The sequence below is a fragment of the Hippopotamus amphibius genome, chromosome 2 (genome assembly GCF_030028045.1).
Source record: "Hippopotamus amphibius kiboko isolate mHipAmp2 chromosome 2, mHipAmp2.hap2, whole genome shotgun sequence".
NCBI classification, from domain to species: domain Eukaryota; kingdom Metazoa; phylum Chordata; class Mammalia; order Artiodactyla; family Hippopotamidae; genus Hippopotamus; species Hippopotamus amphibius.
Window position 1 is genome coordinate 161,804,891 of NC_080187.1, and position 19,866 is coordinate 161,824,756.

The 19,866-nt window shown below is 36.3% G+C and overlaps 1 protein-coding gene across 4 annotated transcripts in view; it reads right to left on the reverse strand.

Moving 5' to 3' along the window:
• Positions 1-21: 21 nt before the first annotated feature.
• The window catches only part of LOC130844741 (signal recognition particle subunit SRP54), a 70,329-nt gene continuing 50,484 nt past the window's right edge, over positions 22-19,866 (reverse strand). For 2 of the 4 annotated variants that reach the window (XM_057720844.1, XM_057720842.1), the window contains 4 exons: positions 15,351-15,524; positions 5,545-5,611; positions 4,370-4,467; positions 264-2,658 (listed from right to left, as the gene is read on the reverse strand). In XM_057720844.1, the coding sequence (XP_057576827.1) occupies positions 2,452-2,658; positions 4,370-4,467; positions 5,545-5,611; positions 15,351-15,524 (546 nt within the window). In that variant the 3' untranslated portion in view covers positions 264-2,451. Of the gene's footprint in view, positions 181-263; positions 2,659-4,369; positions 4,468-5,544; positions 5,612-15,350; positions 15,525-19,866 lie in introns of those variants that run through there. The other 2 variants (XM_057720843.1, XM_057720845.1) reach the window with 2 other exon arrangements.

Here is a 19,866-nt window from a genome sequence, read left to right on the forward strand (position 1 = left end):
GGTTGTAGTGGTCTGGAAGAAATGGGACCAAGTTAGGAGTCAGTAAATTCTGGTTTCACTTAGCTCAGATGTGGCAAGTGTGATCTGGTGAAGGTCAGAGTCCACTTTATATCTGTATGATCTTTAGAAATGAAGTTTTCGTGGAATATTTCTGACATTAGTCACTAAGAATTTGAATACCTGAAAGACAGTTAAAATTATATCATTTAACCTTGAATCGTCTTCTAAAGTATTATGTATATCAAAGATTATAGACTTCCCCATTCATCAGAGTAAGGCCATTTTATTTCTGGGAAGTATTTGGGCATGATGTTTATTTTCATAGAATGTTTCAATAAAAAGTATTCAACTTAGTATTTTACTTTAATTAAAATCACTGGTATAAAAAGTTGGTCTACCTTTATTAATCAGCACCAGGGTTACATTTTACAAAACTTAACTCCATTTTGTTAAGAATTTTCATTAGAGAATTTGTTAACTAAGTGTAAAGATTCTCAATTATACTGTTCAGGTTTTTTAAGAGATGAAACAATAGAAGAGGGTAGAATATCATGAACTGTGATTCAGAAGGAATAGTAACTATTAAAAGGGTTGAAAAGGAAGAAAGTGAAAGAGGCTTAAAATTAAGACAAAACCATTTAATGCATTTATGGGAAATTTTATAGTTTGCATAAATAAAAGTATAAAAATTTAAGGCACAGTGAATAACTATATAAACATTACAAACTGGCCACTGCTGGACAAGTAGAAAAAGTAAAATTCAAGATATGTAAAACCTTCATAAATCATTATCTTCCTTCTACAATCAGAAAATGTCTGAGTCAACTCTTTTAGACCTAGTGCATCTAGGGAGAGAAGATTCAGATCGCCTTCAGATATGCTTGCCTTTACAGGATAACCAAACAAATATTTGAGTTTGAGTATCTTCTCAAATGACGATAAAAACAAATTATAGGGAACACATCAGATGAGCATTCTTTAGAGCTACTGGCAAACTATAATTCATGACATTACATAATCTGAAGATTAATCTTTTAAGCACTAAATTATATAGTTTACACCCATGACGAAAAAGATCACCATCACATGCCATGAACCACCTATACCATGAATCCATGTAACTGAGGATTCCAAATGAAGAATTATCTTTCCCAAATCCCTCAAGTTTCAGTGGAAGAACTTAGTGGCCAGATGTTCATGTTCATTGCTAACAGACTTCCATAATAAGCCCACTGTACCTATGTTGTTTCTTTGAAGCTATACTTTATACAGATATAGTTAAGATTGGAAGCTTAATGCTATTTAGAAGGCTGTTAACCATTAATCTCTAAAAGCTCTAAGTTTATGAATTGATTTTTAAGAGCAGCATATCTGAAATATTCTACATATATTTCTCCTTATCCACATTTAGTTATAAATCAAAGCCATACAGATATAAGATTCTGAACACATACAGGAGTATTTTCAGAGTTAGTTTTATACTTTTGTAAGGTCTGCTAATGGCACAGTGGGTACACAGATGGCCAACTGGGTCAAGTAAACCATCTACTGTTGTTACCTTGAGGTGGTGAATGACAGGTAACTTCATATATGCTACCACTGCACCTTGTACAATATTTAACAGTGAGCCCCTGGAGGGTTGTCTTCATCTGTCCCCCAATCTCACCCTGCAACTGCTCGACCCACAGGAGCCATTCAAGGGCTGAATGAGTGACAGAACCAGGATGCCATGTGGGTAATCACTAGGTATTACCATTTAAATACAAATACATTAATAAATTCTTCCCATAGCTAGTGTTTTTAACATTATGTCCAAAGTTAGTTATTTAAGTTTGAATAACTACTGAAAGAGAAAGTGAGGTTAAGTAACATTCATTAAAAAAATGGAAACCCATCTTAATATTTGGTGGTGTTATAAACTCAATCACCTTCCCATGAAATAAAGTTAATTCTCAAGGAAAGAAAATTCAAAATGCTTTTATCTTGCTCCTTTTATTACACACTCAGTGAACCATCCTTAGTATGAAATGAATGGTTAGATATATAAATGTAAGACATAACAGGAAATCTAGGGGGAAAATCCTCATTTTAATCCGAGGCCACGAATTAGCCTTAATCAGGAATTTACCTATTTTTTTTTTCTTACACAAATAACAGACAAGCTTGATAATTTAACTCTTCTTAATTGGTGGTTAGGGCTCTAGAATGTCCTTAACTTTTTTTAAAAGATCATTTTAAAACCAAAGCACTAATTTGACACAGTGAAAGCACAGTACAAATATCCAAATTTCAGATCTGACTTTGCTAGATAGAGCCTAAGAATAAACATTTTTCCCTTTCCAGATAACTTAATAATTTAAAATATAAATAACTGTCTTAAGTCCCACTGAATACAGAATGTGAAAGTGCCTGGTGTAAAAACTACCTTAGAAGTTTGATAGTCATTTCATTCTACGGAGGGACAGAGACTGGATTTTGTTTGCTTTCCATAATTACTTCACAGTCTCCTTCCATTTCAAAATTGAGGTTCACAAATGAACTGGATACCAGTGTTTCTGGTTGATCTGACTGAACAATGGAATCAGCCTGCAGCTTATTTTCTTGGTATTGTCTTTCTGCTTCTTCAGACATCCTGTTTTCTTCTTCTTCTTCTTCTTCCTAAAAAGAGGAAATACCAAGAATAGTTGAAATATGAATGTCCAAAAGGAATAGTATTTTTCTCCCACTTTTAGCTGCTTATGCCTGCCTTTTATTTAACCAAAATATTAGTGTTATGTCCAATTAAGTATGGTCCAATTAAGACAAGACATACTTCCCTTTCCCCTGGTTCCAAATTGAAATGAAGACTACTGTATGAAGTGTATGTAGTGAAGCTATTTTTAAAACACAGTGTAGCACTGCTTAGCTTAGATGAGACCTGAATTAACTTTGACATGGGCTGTATCTCTTCAGATTAATTCTAAGTAAAAATTTAGCTAATACAATATCACTACAATTATAGGGTGTCAGCCTATTCAGTGGAATAGGGTGGTCTATTCACTTGAATGGTATAGCGTGGTTAGTGTTTCCATAGGCACCCAGTAGACAGATAAGGTGGTCCCTGCTCTCTAGAAGTTTACAATTTAGGAAGGAATTTAAGACATTTAAGAAGAGTATTAAAACAGAAAGGAATAAGCACTATAGAGATTTAGAGAGTAAATAACTTCAAGTTCCAGAACTACTAAATTCATGGAGGAAATGGAGGCATGTGCATTGGTCCCTGCAGTACAGTCAGTCAGTACAGTGTGAGTAACCTGTCAGGAAGATTAATCTAGAGCTTGCTTGAGAGTGAAGGAGAAAGACAGGCATTTAGGAGACTACTACAATAGTCCAGATGAGGTCATGAGGCTCTAAATGTGGCCCGTAGTGTTAAAAACACCCTCATTTGTTCATAAAACATTTTAGAAACCACATATCAAATATAGTCAGCTGACCTTTGTAGATTCATTTCTATGCTCAAGTGACAACAAAGTAGTATTCTTGTCATCTCCCCAAGTATACAACATAACTTCATGCCTCTATGTTGTAGCTTTACCTGAACTGCCCTCCTTGTTTGCTTAAAGGAGAATAATGAAAGACTCTAATATTTACTTCAAGCTTACCAATATACACTAGGTGTTGGCCTAAGCATTTTAGATATTAATTCACTTAACCCCTAGAGCAACCCTGAGCATGGATGCTGCAATTTTCTTCATTAAAGATGAGGAAACTGCAGCTTATATAGGTTAAGTATCTTGCCCAAGGTTACAAAGTCAGAAGTGGCAGAACACTTGGTTCTTGAGCCCACATTCTTCAGTGCGAAAGCTTTCTCGTTCTTTAAAGCTAAACTCATTACATCCTCGCCCTAAGAGCTCACTATATCTGCACACAAAATTGCCTCATATCTTTGTGCCTTAACAACTGGCACTCACCCATTTCTAGGATTGGTAATTCCCTATGCGTCAAACCCATTACACGTCTCCCACATCCAGTCTATGTGTCCTAATTACAGAGACCAGGTCTTGTTTCCTCACCTTAAATTTGGAAAAATAATTCAAAGAGAGGTGTGTGAAGATTAAATTAAATAAGATAACATATATAAGACACCTCACACAGCACCCAGCACAGTGAAATCTAGCTTACTTGTGCACACAGATCCTAGGGAAATTTCAGTATTAAAAAAATCAAAAATGTATGCTAATTTGATAAAGAAACTAATGACTCTAGGATGAAGTGCCTCATGTAAGGGAGCTATCTTTGGGGCAGCTAAAGGATACATGTTTTCATTTTGCAACCCATCAAATCCACAGCAAACCAAACTGAATCAAGAAAATGTAAAAAGGAGACACACCTCCTTCTTCATCCGGTAATACTCATCAATGGCATACTGGTATTTTGGGGTGCTGATGCCCAAAACAGACGCGATCTTCTCTCCAAGAAAGTCACACACTAAAAGGTCAAAAGTTAAATGACTTACATAATTCCATAAACATTTCTTGAGCCCCTTCTAGGTGCAAAGCACTGCAGGAATACTAAAGTTACAGTCCCTGGCCTTGGGGAGATAATAAACACTCAGTTCGGCTCATCTGTGTATCTTCCGTGATTTCCCCAAGAAGCACTAATGGCTCCTCCTGGGCTCCGAATAACACTGCTCACACCTCTTCTTGTAACACTTAGCAGCAGGTGTAATTGTCTGTGAGATGTCTGTTTTTTCAAGAAAAACGTACTCTCTCAGAGGGCTGAGATATCACCAGGCTGGGAGAAAGGAATGGATTACACTATATCACTCGCCGAGTGCCTGCTGCGTGCCAGGCACTGTGAAAGGTCAGACTCAGGTTGAAGAAGCAGCCCAAGCGGACAAAGCAGATCCAAAATTCAGTCTAGGTCTGAATGTAAAGCTCATATTCTTTCCATGACACCTAGCATATACTGAGTGCTCAGTCAATGTGTGTTGAGTGAATTACTATTCACACTTAGATCTAATGAAAAGCATAAAGTGATAGAAGCCACGGGGGAGTTAAAATGGGAAACAGAGGAAAGCTTTATTATTTAAAACGCATATTTAAAGTTAGCATGATTAAGTCATACGTTGATAATTCATTTCCTTCAAATATGACTTAGTTATATCGCAACGTAAGAAATGAAATATTAATCAAATAAAGCAAATGAATTATAACTACAGGCATTAGAATAAGCAGTCAAACAGAATGAGAACAATATCAGGGAATCAAACGGCAAAACAGCAAAATAACTGCTGACAGAAAAGCAAGAACATGAAAACTGTATCTAAATTAATATAGCTATTTTTCAGTCTTTCTTTAAAAGCATATCCAAAACCTAAAGAATGTTTTAAGATGAAGTACAACTTAGATTAATATCTTCCAATGTTAGTTAGCTAGCTGCTGAGAAGGGAGTAACTAACTCCCAATTGTTTCCCCTTCATTTCTGAAACACCCTATTTGGCAAAGCTCCCATTCTGGGAGCAGAGTATAGTGGTTATACAATATTCAAAGAGCAAAGTAATACCTGAGAGAGTTGATGTGGCAGCACGAAGCATGTAAAACCATAAGTAGGGGCCCCAGGTAAGTTTTGTCTGCAACAAGAGGTTAGGTTAGCAACATTCATACTAAAATTCATTCCATATGTTTAGGCCAGAAGGAAGGAGTCAAATATTTGGTGGGTACGCAGAATATTCTATAGATGATCTTACAAACAGAGTACTACCCAATAAAAAAATTAAAAGCTTTGCGGACAGAATGTCACAAAGACATTTTACATTCACCCAAATAACTACCACCACCTAAGGCCACGGGATCACCAAAAACGAGCAGCAGCCACTGAAGAGGAGTTGGTAAATCATAATCATAATTATTTATGAGTTATCCAGAGCCTTCCTTTCTCCTGTCTTGCTGCTTTTTTGTCTTCGTTGTTCAAAGCATATCAGAGAGTGTGTACAGTCAGTGGAAAGGAATCTAAGAAATCACACAGTACAACACACAGTTTAGTGGGGAAATTAAGGTTCAGAGAAATGAAACAGGTTAAGTAAGGGCATATCGAATGCACTTTTAATGATGGGAGAATAAGTGACCAGTAAGTGGCAAGATGAGGTTTTGTTGTTGTTCCTTCAAGGATTAAAAAGGGACTAGACCATATAACCCAGGAAAAGTTTAGTATCTATTTGGTAGGCTAGGACCACTGGCAGAATACAATCTACACTACACACCTGCATAGTTAACCATGGTAATTCCATAGGATACTTCTGTGAAGCTTGCCACACAGATGACAGTTTGCCTCTGTGGATGAAATTGTTAATAGGAGCATGCTTCATTATACCAATATTTTTGTTTATGAAAAGAAAACATAGTATAGAGCCTACGATCAATCAAACGCATTAATAATTGTTTGAATATTGGTTCAGGGGAGAGAAGGAGAAGATAAATCTGTCCATAATCTTCTTAGATAAGATATGCTGATGATTATAAGGGCATTAAAAAAGCAAATACAAGAATATCTGTAAGACTGAAAACTGTAGACACTGGAAACAACTCTTTTCCCTCTGTTGGTGAAAAGGAAGTTTCTTCCTTTTCTGCTGCTTAAAGCTGACAAAGTTGCCAATTTCACTGTTATTTCTTTTCTTTCTGGTTAAGAAAAATTTTTCACCTGAGGATTTTCAAAGACATTTTGAGGGGCCATTGTCTGTCTTATCAAATTCTTATGCTAATTAATTTAAAAATAAAGTTCTACATTCTAAATATTTTTTAAAAAGGAATATCTGTAAGACTGGGCAGATGGGCTAAAGCAGAGAGGAGTAAACATATAACATAGTCTTTCAATGAAAAGTAGGTATATCAATTTCTGCGATAACATTTCTGAAAAGACACACAAGTAAGGTAGCTCTTTAGTCTTTCTTTATACAAGAATGGATGTCCAAGCAAATAAACACATTCAAGAAAACACTGCATATTTCTGACTCCCTGATAAAAATCTGCTATATCTTCTACATTCAGAGCAGGAGGCATCTCTTATGTGGGGATAAGGGTTAACTTAGGGGCTCTGTTTAAGCGGCTCTGACCCTAGTGTTTACTTTTTTTTTTTTTTTAAAGCAAATGGGACAGTGCAGAAATATATGGAATGGAAGCAATTTCTATAACACATAATAAGTGATAAGGGACAAGAAACTACTTAGAAAAGGACTCAGCACACTTTTGGAGGAAAGCATGCATTTGTCAGTAGACCAATCCTCTGTTTCTAGAGAGGATAATTGCTAATATTCAGGCTGTGACTACCAGAGTCAAACCTGCTCCAGAGCTGAGACACTGGATAAGGACTGCTGAATGCTCTCTATCATTATCACACACAGTTACACAGAATGAATGGATAGGGCCCTTTGTTGAGGCACTGACCCACAGTCTACGCTGGAACCCTGCCACCACTGCCAGCATCACCACCACCACTGCTGTCCCAGTAACAGGAGAACTGGGACAAGATCTTCAGTCTTCAAGACTTCTAGTTTATGGGTGCAAACTCAAGATCTGCACTCTTGAAAATCTTGTAGATTCACCTCTTTCTTCAAAAATTTATCTGTTTCTTCCCAAATAATTATCCATCTCTTCTTTAACAGGGAACTATTAAGACTTGCTTTTACTTTTGTTTTGAAACAACTTATTTTTAAATTATAAAAGTAATACTCATTTATTGCAAAACACTTAGAAAATGCAAAAAGTATAAAGAAAATTTAAGTCACCCATTTTTCCACCATCCATAGATAAAAATTATCATGAACCTCTTAGTTAACTTGTTTCCCATTCTTTTCCTAAGCATATATGTGTTTTACAACATTGTTATACTTGTTCTATCCTGCTGTTTTTCCCATTTACTATATTGAAAATATTAAGCATATTTCCCAAATGCTTAAATTCCTAAGGGTGGAATAACTAGGCCAAAAATATAATTATTTGGAAAGCTCTCCCTTCACAATGCAAAACTTCACACCAGAAAATGTACCAATAAATATTCAGCAGTAATGTATGAGACTGTCCATTCCCTTGTACCCTCATTATAGTATACTGTCCTTTTCCTTTTTTAAAATTTGATAGGCAAAAATGAGCCCAAATAATTTTGAGTTTTGACTATATTACAAAAGGCATCAGTCCACTTATATACTCATCAGTCCATTTATGTGCATAATCAAAGTTTTTAATATGTATAGTTAGACACACATATACACATACTTGAGGAACCGAGCAACACTAAATCAATGGTTAAAGGAATCACAGGGAACATGTTTATTCCTAAGGCTCATCTAAGGTAAAATCTAAGGAAAACAACTATAAGATTGTAAAAAGATCCAGGTCTCCATTTCTTACTTTCTATCAAGTATCATATGCCAGGAGTATTATTGTTAAATATTTATTTTAGATATCAGGGTGTTTTCTTTAACTGGGTCTGTTCTACACATCTACTGTGTAAATATATGACAATACCTTTTCCAAATTCCGTTGTCCTACCAGATTTATGATGCATTAAAAGCAAATAGAAATTGGAAAGTCTGCTCTTCATATTAAGTGAAGCTAGGTCTGTCTTTAGTTATTAACACCTACTAGGATGATTATTATTTTAAAAAAGGTAAGTGTTGGCGAGTATGTAGAGAAACTGGAACCCCTGGATGCTGCTGGTGGGCATGTAAAATGGTGCAGCCATTATGGAAAACAGTATGGAGGTTCCTCAAAAAATAAAAAATACAAATACCATATGATCCAGCAATCCCACTTCTGGATATTTATCCAAAAGAACTGAAATTAGAATCTCAAAGAGGTATTTCCACTCTCATGTTCACTGCAGCATTATTTTACAGTAACCATGGTATGGAAACAATCTAAGTGTCCCCATTAAAGGGGAAAAACACTATTTGCAAGTCTGCTTTACGACCAGAAGTCTACATTAAACTACAGCATTAAAAAAAATGATGCGTAACATTAACATGTGCACGCATAATTAATAAACCAAACGAAGATACCTGGAGTTCAGGCAGCAATTAAAAAGAGTCAAAGAATGTATCTCTTTAAGCAAAAGATTTAAGTAATTGTTATTTTTTTTTTGTCTTGGTTAACTCAGCCAACATAGATAGTCCTATTTGCTAATTATAAATTCTTCATGAACAGTATCAGATTTTTTTCTGAAAATTTTATTTAGAAGTCAAGTATAATGTCAGCTCTCAGCTTCCAGCTGAGTTTATAAGTTTCCTACTGGAAGTATTTATATATACACACAAATGCACACGCATGCACACACACGGTATTAGTATATAATAGCAGCTCCCAGTTGCCTAAAAAAATCACTATACTCTAGCAGACACAATTACCACCAAGGAAAATATAACTTTAAAACTTCAGAATGGATATTTCAGGAATGAAGCCAAATAAATTAATTCATAAACTCTAAAGTGATTCTTGAATAAGAAATACAGGGAAAATTGTTAAGTTAGTCATGGGTTTTCAAATTCCAATGGAGTTCTAAAATTACCTTTTGAGTAAGATCCCTTGTGCTACCTACTTATATATTTCCTTTGTTATCTACTACTTCCTTACATGTATATAGTTCTTAGTTATTTTTCAATGAGTTTTCATATGTATTATCTCTTTAATCATCAAAAACAATTCTGAGGGACTTCCCTGGTGGTGCAGTGGTTAAGAATCTGCCTGCCAATGCAGGCAGCGGACACAGGTTCAAGCCCTCGTCCAGGAAGATCCCATATGCCGCGGAGCAACTAAGCTCATGTGCCACAACTACTGAGCCTGTGCTCTACAGCCCACGACCCACAACCATTGAGCCCATGTGCTGCAACTACTGAAGCCCACGCACCTAGAGCCCGTGCTCCACAACAAGAGAAGCCACCACAGCAAGAGAAGCCACCGCAACGAGAAGCCTGCACACTGCAACTAGAGAAAGCCCGCGGACAGCAACGAAGACCCAACTCAGCCAATAAATAAATAAATTCATTAATTAAAAAAAAACAATTCTGAATGTAGATGAGGCAAAGGTTATCTTTTTTTTTTTTTTTATTATTTATAGTCATGAAACCTGAACTGCAGCGGGATTAAATCTTTGCCACAGGGAGGTGACTACTACAGGACTAAGCCAGAACTGAAAACTAGCTCTATCTACTCATGGCTGCCTCCCAGTGAAGGAAATAGACAGGTTTCTTATCACCCAGGTTTCTTGTTTTAGTTTAGGCCTAAGAATTCAAATAAATTCTAATGACAACATACTATATGCAAGGTAATTAACAATTTTAAGAGTGGATATGGACTTCTGGCACAACAGCAGGAGGAACTCTGTGGACATACTACCCAATGAAACTGGTGAAAATTACTTAAAAGAAACATTTAAAGCTTCTGGAAATGGTCCTAAGAGTATACTACAAATGATTAAACACCTATTCAAGAAAATAAATAAAAATTTGATAAGAAAATGAGAGTATGCAGTAAGTGAACCAAGACCATTGGTCTTCCCAGCAAAGTGAAGTGGAAATTCAACTCCAGACTGGTACAGCTAAGAACACAGGGAACCTTCGACCCCCAGGTTTCAAGCAGAGGGCTTTCTTCCCAGGAGGAAGAGCATACATCAATCAGTATTTCTCAACCTGCCACAAGCTACCTATTACTGAGACTAACTTCCAGGTGAGTGCAGTTGACAAGTGAGGGCTCCCTTTTTCCATCAGCCCCACTAACATAATGGAGGCTCTACACTGAGCACAGTGCCACTGAGAATACTGGGGCACTGATCGCCCTTACCCCAGTTGATAAGGCAGTGGTTCCATGCCAGAAGAGGTAAGCCAAGACCTAAGGCTTCTGTTCTCAACCCCAACCGAGCACTTGGCTCCTAAAGTAGAGGTGTCACAGAGAAATGCACTATTATCCCTACCCCCCAACTTCAGAGCTCTGGCTAAGAGATTTTGCCCAGGAGGAAAAGTAGGCCATAAGACAGATAGCTCCTAATTTCTTACCAAGTGAACTGACTTCATTTGCAACAGAAGTGGAAAAGTTCAAACTTAAAGGTACTCTCAAAATCAGTGGAGATTTTGGTAAAAGGTTCTTGAGAAGAAATTCTTAGATTCTATGAAGACATAGGCTCAACTATAGCTCAGCTAGTTTGAAGCAGAAAAACAGGGAATGGGGAAGAGACAGACTTCACTAAAATAACTTACCAAGTCACCAGACAAATAAACAAGCAAATAACAAAATCAAGATCCTGGGTGATGGGGGATGGCGGGAGGCAGAAGGTAGCACCCTCAGTTATTCAAACAAATAATTATGAGACATGCAAAGAAAACAGTAAAGCATGACCCATATAGTGGGGGGGGAAGGGGAAGCAGACAACAGAAACTACCTGTGAGAGTGACCAGATGTTGGATTTAACAGAAAAAACTCAAAACAGCCTTTATGAGTATGTTCAAAGAATTAAGGAAACCACAGTTAAAGAAATAAAGGAAGGTATGATAACATTGCATCAAATTTAGAATATCAGTTAAGAGAAATTATAAAATAGAACTAAATGGAAATTCTGGTGCTGAAATAGTATAATAACTGAAATGAAAATTTCAATAGAGTGGCTCCATAGAACAAAAACTGACAGAAATGAGGGTAGAAATAGACAACTCAACAATAATAGTTGGAGACTTCAATACCCCAGTTTCCATAATGAATAGGGCAACTAGGTAGAAGGTCAACAAGGAAACAGAAGCAAACACTGTAAACCAACCAGACCTAACAGACATCTATAGAATACTCTACCTGACAACAGAATATACACTCTTCTCAAGCACATATGGAATATTCTCCAAGATAGACCATTTGTTAGGACATAAAAGAAACCTCAATACATTTAAAAGGATAGACATAATATAAAGTATGTTCTCCAACCATAATGGAGTGAAATTAGAAATCAGTAACAGAAAAAAAAATGTGCGAAACTCACAAATACGTGAGAAGTAAACAATGTACTCAAATAACCAACATGTCAAAGAAAAAAAAATAAAAGGGAAAAGAGAAAATACTTTGAAATGAAAGAAAATGAAGATATAACATATAGGACTTCCTAGGTGGCACAGTGGTAAAGAATCCGCCTGCCAATGCAGGGGACAAGGGTTCGAGCCCTGCCCTGGGAAGATCCCACATGCCACGGAGCAACTAAGCCCGTGCACCACAACTATTCAGCCTGTGCTCTAGAGCCCATGAGCCATAACTACTGAGCCCATGTGCCACAACTGTTGAAGCCCACGTGCCTAGAGCCCATGCTCCACAACAAGAGAAGCCACTACAATGAGGAGCCTGCGTACCACAATGAAGAGTAGCCCCCGCTCTCAGCAACTAGAGAAAGCCCATGTGCAGCAATGAAGACCCAGCACAGCCAATAAATAAAATAAATAAATTTATTAAAAAATATATATATAACATATAAAAACTTATGAGATACAACTAAAGCAATGCTTAAGGGGAAACTCACAGCTAATTAAGAAATAAGAAAGATAACCTAATCTTCTACCTCAAGACACTGGAAAAAGAAGTGCAAATGAGACCTAAAGCAAGCAGAAGGACAGAAATAATAAAGACCAGAATGGACATTAATGACATGGAGAAAATAAAAAGAGAAAAATCAATGAAACCAAAAGCCGGTTCTTGGAAAAGATCAACAATATTGATTGATCTTTAGCTAGACTAAAAAGGGAAATAAAAAGGATTATAAAGGAATTCTATGGACAATTTAGATAATAAATTAGATAACTCAGAGGCAGAGAATTTAGAGTTACAAACTACTATGTATAAAAGAAATGTTACAAGGATATAGTACAACACAGGGAATATAGCCAATATTTTATAGCAACTGTAGATGGACTATAACCTTTAAAAATTGTGAATCACTATGTTGTACACCTGAAACTTATGTGATACTGTACATCAACTATACCTCAATTTAAACAACAAATGGGCAAGGGATTCTGAATAAGCATTTCTCTAAAGATGATATACAAATGGTCAATAAACACAGGAAAAGATGTTCAATATCAATGGCCACCAGAGAAATGCAAATTAAAACCATAATGAGATGCCACTTCACACCTACTAGGATGGCTAGAATAACAAAGATAATAACAAGTGCTGATAAGGATGGAGAGAAATCAGAACCTTCTTTCAATGCTGGCAGGAATTTTAAATGGTGCAGCCAGTTTGGAAACCAGTTTGGTGATTCTTCAAATGATTGAATACAGGATTTCCCTGCTATCCAAAAGTAGAGCATTCCTATGAAACCTTTCATAAGGCAAAATTGTGTAAAGCAAAGAAGCAATTACCTTAGGACACATCTTGCTAAACAGCTGAACAAAATAAACCGAGACAAAGCACAGATGCTCACAGATACAGTTCAAAGCTACAGCGGCTTGATGCTAAGATGCTGAGTGTAGTTCCCCGGAGAAGGCGCTTCGAGGTGCTTCTCTCACTGTTCAGGGTGCCCACCACCTCTACAAGGTTCACTGCAAAAAAACCTTTGGACTCTATTTTTGCTTTTCACCTTTTTTCACAAAAGTGAAGATTCTCTTCAGCGTTCTTTCAGTTAGCAAAAACAGGTACTAACGTAGGTTTTTCATAAAAGCAAAGTGGTGTAAAGCAAATTTTCAAAAAGCAGGGGATACCTGTATAGAGTTATCATATGACTCAGCAATTCCACTCATAGGCACATACCCAAGAGAAATGAAAACGTATATCCACACAAATACCTGTATACAAATGTTTATAGCTGAATTATTCATAATAGCCAAAAGGTTTGGAAACAACCCAAATGCCCCTGACCTGACAAATGTGGTGTATCAAAAAAAGGAATGAAGTTCTGACACATGCTATAGCATGGATAAACCTTGAAAACATTGTGCTAAGTGAAAAAAGCCAGTTACAAAAGATCGCATATCATATGAGTTCATTCATATGAGATGTCCATAATCGGGAAATCTATAGACAGAAAATAGATTAGTGGTCATCAGGGATCGGGGAGATGAAGGGTAGGGAGTGACAACTAAAGGGTACTGGGTTTCTTTTTGAGGTGATGCAAACGTACTAAAAACTGACTGCAGTAATGGTTGCATATATCAGTGAATATATTAAAAACCACTGAATTGCAAATTTTAAATTGATGAATGTATGCTATGTGAACTGCAATTCAATAAAGCTTTATTAAACAGAGTAAACTTTTAGGAAAGTAGTAAGGATGCATTTTTTTCTATACAATGTCTTTATTACCAATTTCTATGTAAAGAGAGGACAATCTTTGAGACAAAGACTTTTTAAAGCATACATATATACACAAATTTACACTGACAAGTAAGAACCCCTTCAAAGTAATTTAAAAGAGAGACATTTGTTTCAACAATTCTTCCACTGCGTGAAACACTTCTACAACATTCTGCATGCATTTGGAGCTGCCTTCAGAGTATACTGCACCACCTTTGAATACTGTCTATGGGAAAGAATCTGCATCTGATTTTTTTTAATAACTAAAATTTATTTAGAACCAAATCTGATGAAAAATTAGTAATAACATTTTAAAGTCAAATCTAAATTAATAATTCTCTAGTCTGCTAGTTTGCTTTATTTTCTTCCTAGACTTATTTTCTTCAGGCTTTCCATAGTCTGATAATTACAGCATATGTTTATTGCCTTTCTGCCCACTAGCATACAAGAGCAGGAATTTACACTGCCCATCGCTGCATCACCGGTACCTAGAAAGTCAGTAAATATCTGATCAACTGAACTCTCAAAATGACTACTTAGAAGGGCAACACTTCTTCTTAGAAAATGTACAGCTACTCTTATAATTTTACAGCCACATCTTTCATAACTTAGAAATTCTTAAATTTAGCTGCTGAGGAACATAAAGTTAAGAACTGTACACTCCTGTCTTCTAATCAAAACTTGAGGCAATATAGAAAAGAGCTGACAACTCCTAAGTTTTCAGTGGAAACCATCATGGTGGTACAGTCTTTAATATAAAGAGACTGGAAATTCAAGCACTCTGTTTAGTGAAATAAATGTTAAAGAAACCTAACCACACTGACAAAAGAACCTTGACATTCAAAAATAAACTATTCAGGCTACTGAAATACAGAAAATATTTCCATCCATACTGTGTAAAAGTACTGCTTTCTACCAAAATCATAACATATAATTTTATAATCAGAATATAGTTTATTTAAACCTCAAAGGTCCCTTCTATTCAATGTTTAAAGGAAACAAATCAGTCAAAACAAAACCCACTGACAAAAGGATCATCAGCATCAAACCTACCGGATCAACAGTAGGCAAAACATCTTTCTTCTCCAGGCCATCCACTTCATCTTCATCTGTGCTGTATTCTTCCATTGTTTCACCACTAACAAAGTGGATGACTCTCCTTGGGACTTTCTTCTTTTTTCCTATGACTCCCAGTTCTACATTTTCAAAGCCTCTTTCATTACTCATCTAATGTTAATAATAAATTAAGAAAAGGAGAGTTTCAAGTGAGATTAATTTTCTTTCATATAACACACAAAAAAATTTGTGGTTGCTTTATTTTAGGGAATAAAGAAATATAAGCCAATCCTTAAACAGTTTTAAAAAAATAAAGCAGATCATATACAGAAAAGCATATCAACACATAAATGAAGAGTTTAATGAATAATAAACCAAACCTCTGCATACTTACTACCGAGGTTAAAAAATAGAACTTAACCAATTAAACTTTTTAAATCAAAAGCTAAGAAATCAAGCAGCACATTTCAATTGTAGCAATTCCAAGGCTGTATAATATGTGAAGCCATGCTGGATAGCAATAATTTTAAAGAATAATGCTAATTATGGAGAGATTAATGTGTAATATCAAAGGAAAATCATACAGATGCATAGATATATGTTAGATACGTAACATAAAATAATAGTTTGTATAAGGTAACCCTGCTAGTAAGTGTTTGGATTTGAGCTTAGCTATGTGTGAGCAAACTAAAACCAGTTCAGCTTAATTCTGAACCTCTCCTTTTCTCAAAATGGGAGTCCCAAATTAAAACACCTTTTAGGTCCAAGCAGGTACCAAAAATGAGTAAATACTGCTATAGAGCAAAAGCAGAATTTTGAAGAAAAGCATGCCCTAACTAAAGACATTAAAATTGAAAAAAATTTAAACCACTGTGCAGGCCAAATAAAACTCACTGGTAAACCAAATCTGGAAAGTAGGCTATCAGTGTTCTATATCTGAACTTCTAGATTTCTCAGTCACTAATATATAGATGACAACACAGTTTTCCTGACAGTAAAAAGATTTCATAAATTTTAAACCTATAATAGTCTATGGAATTCTAATTACATCCAAATTTCATTCCTTGGGAAATACTAATTTTATCTCATACATATAGCCAACGTTCCAAACTCAAAGTAAATGCATTCTGAAGGAGAGGATGAAGAGCTTTTCCTTGTCATCTTGCCTCAAGTTTAAATTCCTAGGAAAGCCTTTGTTGTATCTTCTTACTAGAAGATTTCAAAAAAGCAAAATGCAAGTAATTGTAAAGAAAAACCTGGCAACAGTGGTTACCCCTGGGTACAAAGAGGGGGGAAGAAGTACAGGTGAAGGAGTGGTCAAGGGGGCTTTTTATTCTTTTTGTGTTTTGTTGTTTTCTCTTCGTAATGAGACTATGTTCTGGTACAATTTTAAAACTAAACCAAAGCAAAATGATACAGGACTACAGGACCACCATGATTAGAGTCCACATCGGCGAGACTGTCCAGGATAGTTCAGAGTTCAAAAATATCATCCTCTATAAGGATTCTTACATTTGTAGATATGATCACACATAATTTAAACCCATGATTGTTGTTCAACCCTAGAAAAGTTCTTTGAACTGCATTTGCAGAGATGAAATTGTACTGATAAAAATAGTGGACTAGAACTGCCCAGTTATGCAAGTATAAGCAAGTTTATTTTATGTCTTGTTTCCTCTTAATTGTCTAAGGTTCTTCTTAGAAAACAGATTTGGCTATTCTCTGTCCTTCACTTCCAAAAGGTAAGTTTAGTCATTAGGCAGGATTTGAATTCAGGTATCCCCAAACCAAAGAACACACGCACTGTTCTATGACACAAGTAGACATCACTTACAGCAACTGTAACTGCTGTAGAGCAAACTGAGACCATGAAAACCCTGACAGCATGGGCTATCTAAAACCAAAACCACAAATTCTCCCTAGTCTGTCCTGAGGCTTCAAACATATTCCAGCCCTTAATAAAGACCAGCCCATTTACTTTGTCCATAAATAAGATGAACAACAAAGGGTCCACCCAGGCCACCTTTCTTCTATCACCAGTCCCTAAGCATGGTGAGCCATTCCTACCCAATCTCATTCTCCCCCTTCATATAAGATCTGGTTTATGGTTGTCCTAACACCAATGTCTCCTTCCAGACCATAACTTTATAGGCAAAGAAAAGTCAGAGAAGCTGGGTTAGACCTCCAGTCATCATAGTAACTGGATGGATTTGATGCCAAAGTTAACAGTCCCAGTAAATAAACACCTTTCACAGTACGTCACTATGCCTCAATCCATCCCCACCCCACCCCCATCAGAGCCAAAGCAGCTTCTCATTCTCCCTCTAGCAATCTCTCACTGGCTTAATTTTTCTTTTCTAAGACACAGGCAAAGGAGAAGGGATGTCTCTCATAGGCTTAACTACTTTGTCTTCCTTAGACAACTTTAAGACATGAAAACATTCTGGCTGGGTCATGATAACTGGTATGAACTTATCTACAAACTCCATTAACTGACTCTTGGCTATATTTTTTCCAAAAGGTAAAAACAAAAATCTACAAAGGGGAAGGCTGAAACATGACTCATATTTTTCATTCTAATACCAAAGTTAGTCAAGTATAAATAGAACTTTGAGTAATAGTCTCTATACATAATATGTAAGTGACATTTTATTTGTTCTAATCATTTTTCATAAAAAGATTTTTATTAGAGACTTATATAACAGCTTTCTTTTAAAATTTTAATATTAATTTTTTATACAGTAAAACCCAAGTTTTAAGTGTATCATCCTTTGTTTTTTTTTCTTTAATTTTTTGTTGTTGTTGCACACAGGCTTAGTTGCCTCGTGGCATGTGGGATCTTCCTGGAGCAGGGATCAAACCTATGTCCCCTGCATTGGCAGGCAGATTCTTAACCACTGCGCCACCTAGGAAGGCCTAGGTGTATCATCTTAAGCGGGAGTGAGTAAACTTTTCCCATGAAGGGCAGATAGTAAATATTTTAGGTTTTGAGGGCCATGTAATCTCTGTCACAACTACTGAACTCTGCAAAAGCAGCCACGGACAAGACATAATGAATGGGCTTTGTTCCAATAAAACCTTATACAAATCAGTGGCTGGTGGGATCTGGCCCATAGGCTATAGCTTGTCAACCCCTCATCCTAAGGAACCAGGCTGTCGAGTAAAAAAATCTGTGAAAGAATCTATATGATTCCAACCTTTACTTGGCAAGGAGAGGAGTGGGGGGTTAGTTAAGAGAGGTACTGATGGGTAAAACCAACCAAAAAATAATTTGATTCAATTTCATTTAATTATAAATGAAAGTTATTCTCTGAATCTGCAAACATTTCATTTTTACAGATAAACAGTCAACCTGCAGGTAAGAAAATTTTCACTGTCAATACAAACTCCATTTCAACCAATTCCAAAGATCTGAAAAGCCAATTTCCTAACACCAGGAAATTATGAAATGCAATGTCAATTAACATTTGACAACATTTTATGGTTAACTGTACTTTAAATCTTCTTATCTTGTTCCTCAGGGCCTGTTTTTAGTGGCAATTTTCTTTTCACAAACTCCCATAGCACCCAGAACTTTATAAAAACACGTATTACACTTGGAATTTACTCTGCGTCACCTTCCCCAAACAGGTGGTCAGCAACACGGGAGCAGGCACAGCGTGTATCGTCACTGCTACATCCTTTAGCCTACAGCGCCTGGCACGTTGCAAGTGCTTGGTAGCAAGGGTGCTAAATAAATAAATGAACAAGTAGTGCTGAAATGTTAACTCCTTTAATAACACTGAAACTGAGATTCTGGTTAAAAGTCTAGTCAGAGAAGCTGCTGAATGTCCTGGTTTGAGACCTAATTCTAAACACAGACCCAAGCTCCTATATCTCTTACTCCCTTCCCGACATGACACTTCAGGTTTCTCAGTTCTGACAAACTGATGAAGGAGTACAGGCTGGCAGCCTCTCCTTCCACCCAAGTCTTCACCTCACTGGCGTCTTCCCCTCTTACTGTGCTCAATTAGGCATAGATGTAATTTCTGGGGGTTCCCAGAAATGTCTCAGCCTCAGGAATGTGAATGAGAGCACAAAGGGAAAGTTAGAAAACTGTTTGTATAGTAGTTATCCATTTGTGTTTAACAAGAAAGATTATATATGCATAGGCAATCCCAGAAAGAAGACAGCAGAAACTTAACAGTTACTTTTTGGGCATGTGAATGTGAGAAATGGATGATGGGAGTATTCCTATGACTTTTTACTTTTTGCTCTACCGCCTTCTTTACATTTGAATATTTATTTTCTTATTTTTTAACCAAGAGTGTGAAAATAACATAATAGCGCTAAGCTACAACAAAGAGCCTCTCTTCGAACAACATTTATCCGGTAAATCAGTACAGGTATGTTTACTTTGCTGTTAGAGATTCAAAGCTGAAGTGGTGATGAAAACAATTATAGTACCAGAAGGAAGAAGCAAATGGAAAATACATCAAACTAAAAGGTTCCGTTCAAGTATACCTGTCAACAA